Genomic DNA, 2,343 nt, shown 5'->3' on the forward strand with positions numbered 1-2,343 from the left:
TTGAGGTTACTGTGAGCTATGATGCCACAGTACTCTACCATGGTCGACAAAGGGAGAACCATTTTATGAAAAAAAAAAAAAAAAAAAAAGAAGAGAGAGAGAAAGCTAGAAAGATATAAGTATTCACCTTTCCTGAATGTATTAACTACTCAGCAGGACAGATAAAAAATAGCTATAGGAAAAAAATACTTTAAGAACCACTGACAGAAGTCATTAATCCCCTTTTCTTTCTTTATTAAGATTCCAAACCAAAATAAGGAAACACAAATACTCCTGGATCTGCTTCCTGACAGAATCGGGCATGGAACATTTCTCAACTCCTGTGATCTGGTGGACTTTGTGAGGCAACATCAAATACCACTGGGTAAGGCTTAAGGTTTCAGGTCTCTAAGACACTCCTTTCCCCCTACTCCAGTCCCATGTTGCAGCCTATTATGTAGAGAGTATTGTTCTAAAACTACAAATGTAATTTTAAAAGATGCATTACTTTCTGAGTCTTATAGAGTTGTTACTTTGTTAAGTAACAGAGTTTTAGCTCCCATTAAAATATAAGCTCAATGAGAGCAGGGCTCCCGCCTGTGTTGTTCATTGCTTGCTACACTCTCCAGTGTTTGGGACTGAGTAAGGTTTTTTTTTTTCAGACAGAGTCTCACTTTGTCACCCTTTGTAAAGTGCCATGGTGTCACAGCTCACAGCAACCTCAAACTCTTGGGCTTAAGCGATTCTCTTGCCTCAGCCTCCCAAGTAGGGTCTAGAGGCACCTGCCACAACGCCCAGCTACTTTTTAGAGATGGAGTATCACTCTTGCTCAGACTGGTCTTGAACTTATGAGCTCAGGGAGTCCACCCACCTCAACCACCCAGAGTGCTAGTATTATAGGTGTAAGCCACTGGGCCTGGCTTTGTTCTTTGTTTTCTTTTTTTTGAGATAGGCCTAGGCTGGAGTGCAGTGGTAACAATCATAGCTCAATCACATAACCTAAACTCCTGGACTTCTAGGCTTGAGTGATTCTGCTGCTTCACTCTTTCAAGTAACTGGGACTATAGGCATCCACCACCATGCCTGGTTAAATTTTTTAATGTTTTTGTAGAGATAGGTCTCACTATGTTATCTGGACTGGTCTTAAACTCCTAAGCTCAAGCAGTCCTCCAACCTTGACCTTGGAAAGTGCTGAGGTTATAGGCATGAGCCACTGTGCCCTGTGTATTTTGTGAAAGAATAGGGTCATCTAGAATTTTAAAATTACTTTAACAAAATTGATACTTTTTTTTTTGAGACAGAGTCTCACTGTGTCACCCGGGGTAGAGTGCTGTGGCGTCACAGCTTACAACAACCTCTGACTCTTGGGCTTAAGAGATTCTCTTGCCTCAGTCTCCCAAGTAGCTGGGACCACAGGCACCCGCCACAATGCTCGGCTATTTTTTTGTCGTCATTGTTGTTTGGCAGGCCCGGGCTGGGTTTGAACCTGCCAGCTCCAGTGTATGTGACTAGTATGTATACTGATATGTATTATGAAAATATGTAACATTTATTTAAAAATTAAGAATTATAGGGCGGCGCCTGTGGCTCAAAGGAGTAGGGTGCCGGCCCCATATGCCGGAGGTGGCGGGTTCAAACCCAGGCTTGGCCAAAAACTGAAAAAAAAAAAAAAATGAAGAATTATAGAAATTCCAAGTATATTTTTCTTTATTGACTATTATACACTTAATTGCGTGTTTATGAAGTGCCTACTTTGTTGTGGTCACTGCTCTAATTGCTAGGATAGAGCAGTAAACAAAATAGACAAGTTTACTTTCTCAAGGAACTAATATTTTAGCAGAGGGGAGACAGGAAACAAATATGCAAGAAAATATCATGTTAAGTTTTATGAAGAAAGTTAAATAGGCTGATTCAATAGCAGTTAGATAACCACTTTCAATTGGATGGTCAGGAAAGAAGTGATTGGCTACAATCACTTACAGAGTGATCAGTTGCTAAATTTACCATAAAACTGCTGGTGTGAGTGTGTGTGGTTTTAACTATTTATAGGGTTTTCAGCAATTCATAATAAGTTAGGTTTTTTTCTTTTTACTAAGGACATTTTAGAATATTCACAAAGGTGTAGACAATTGAAACCACTTGCATAGTGATCTTTCTTGGTGATGTGGTGGCCCAGCTCTGCTCTCAGCAGAGCAAGGGGGCAGTTTGGGTTTGTCTTCCCTTGGACTGAGTGGCCTGGTGTTGACTGAGGCTGCCTTACCCAAGTGACCAGATGCCATCAATCAAGTCAGTGAAGTAGTTTACTCTGGCTGAGAATCACAATAAAGTTTCAGGGCAGGAATTTTTTTTTTTTTTTTTTTTTTT

The 2,343-nt window shown here is 40.4% G+C and overlaps 1 protein-coding gene across 1 annotated transcript in view; it reads left to right on the plus strand.

Moving 5' to 3' along the window:
• The window catches only part of ADAL (adenosine deaminase like), a 31,757-nt gene that overhangs the window by 27,252 nt on the left and 2,162 nt on the right, over positions 1–2,343 (plus strand). The window contains exon 9 of the mRNA XM_003791765.3: positions 241–364. Within this exon, the coding sequence (XP_003791813.1) occupies positions 241–364 (124 nt within the window). The remainder of the gene's footprint in view (positions 1–240; positions 365–2,343) is intronic.

This window comes from Otolemur garnettii, unplaced genomic scaffold, assembly GCF_000181295.1.
Source record: "Otolemur garnettii isolate 467f Iridium unplaced genomic scaffold, OtoGar3 scaffold00050, whole genome shotgun sequence".
NCBI lineage: Eukaryota > Metazoa > Chordata > Mammalia > Primates > Galagidae > Otolemur > Otolemur garnettii.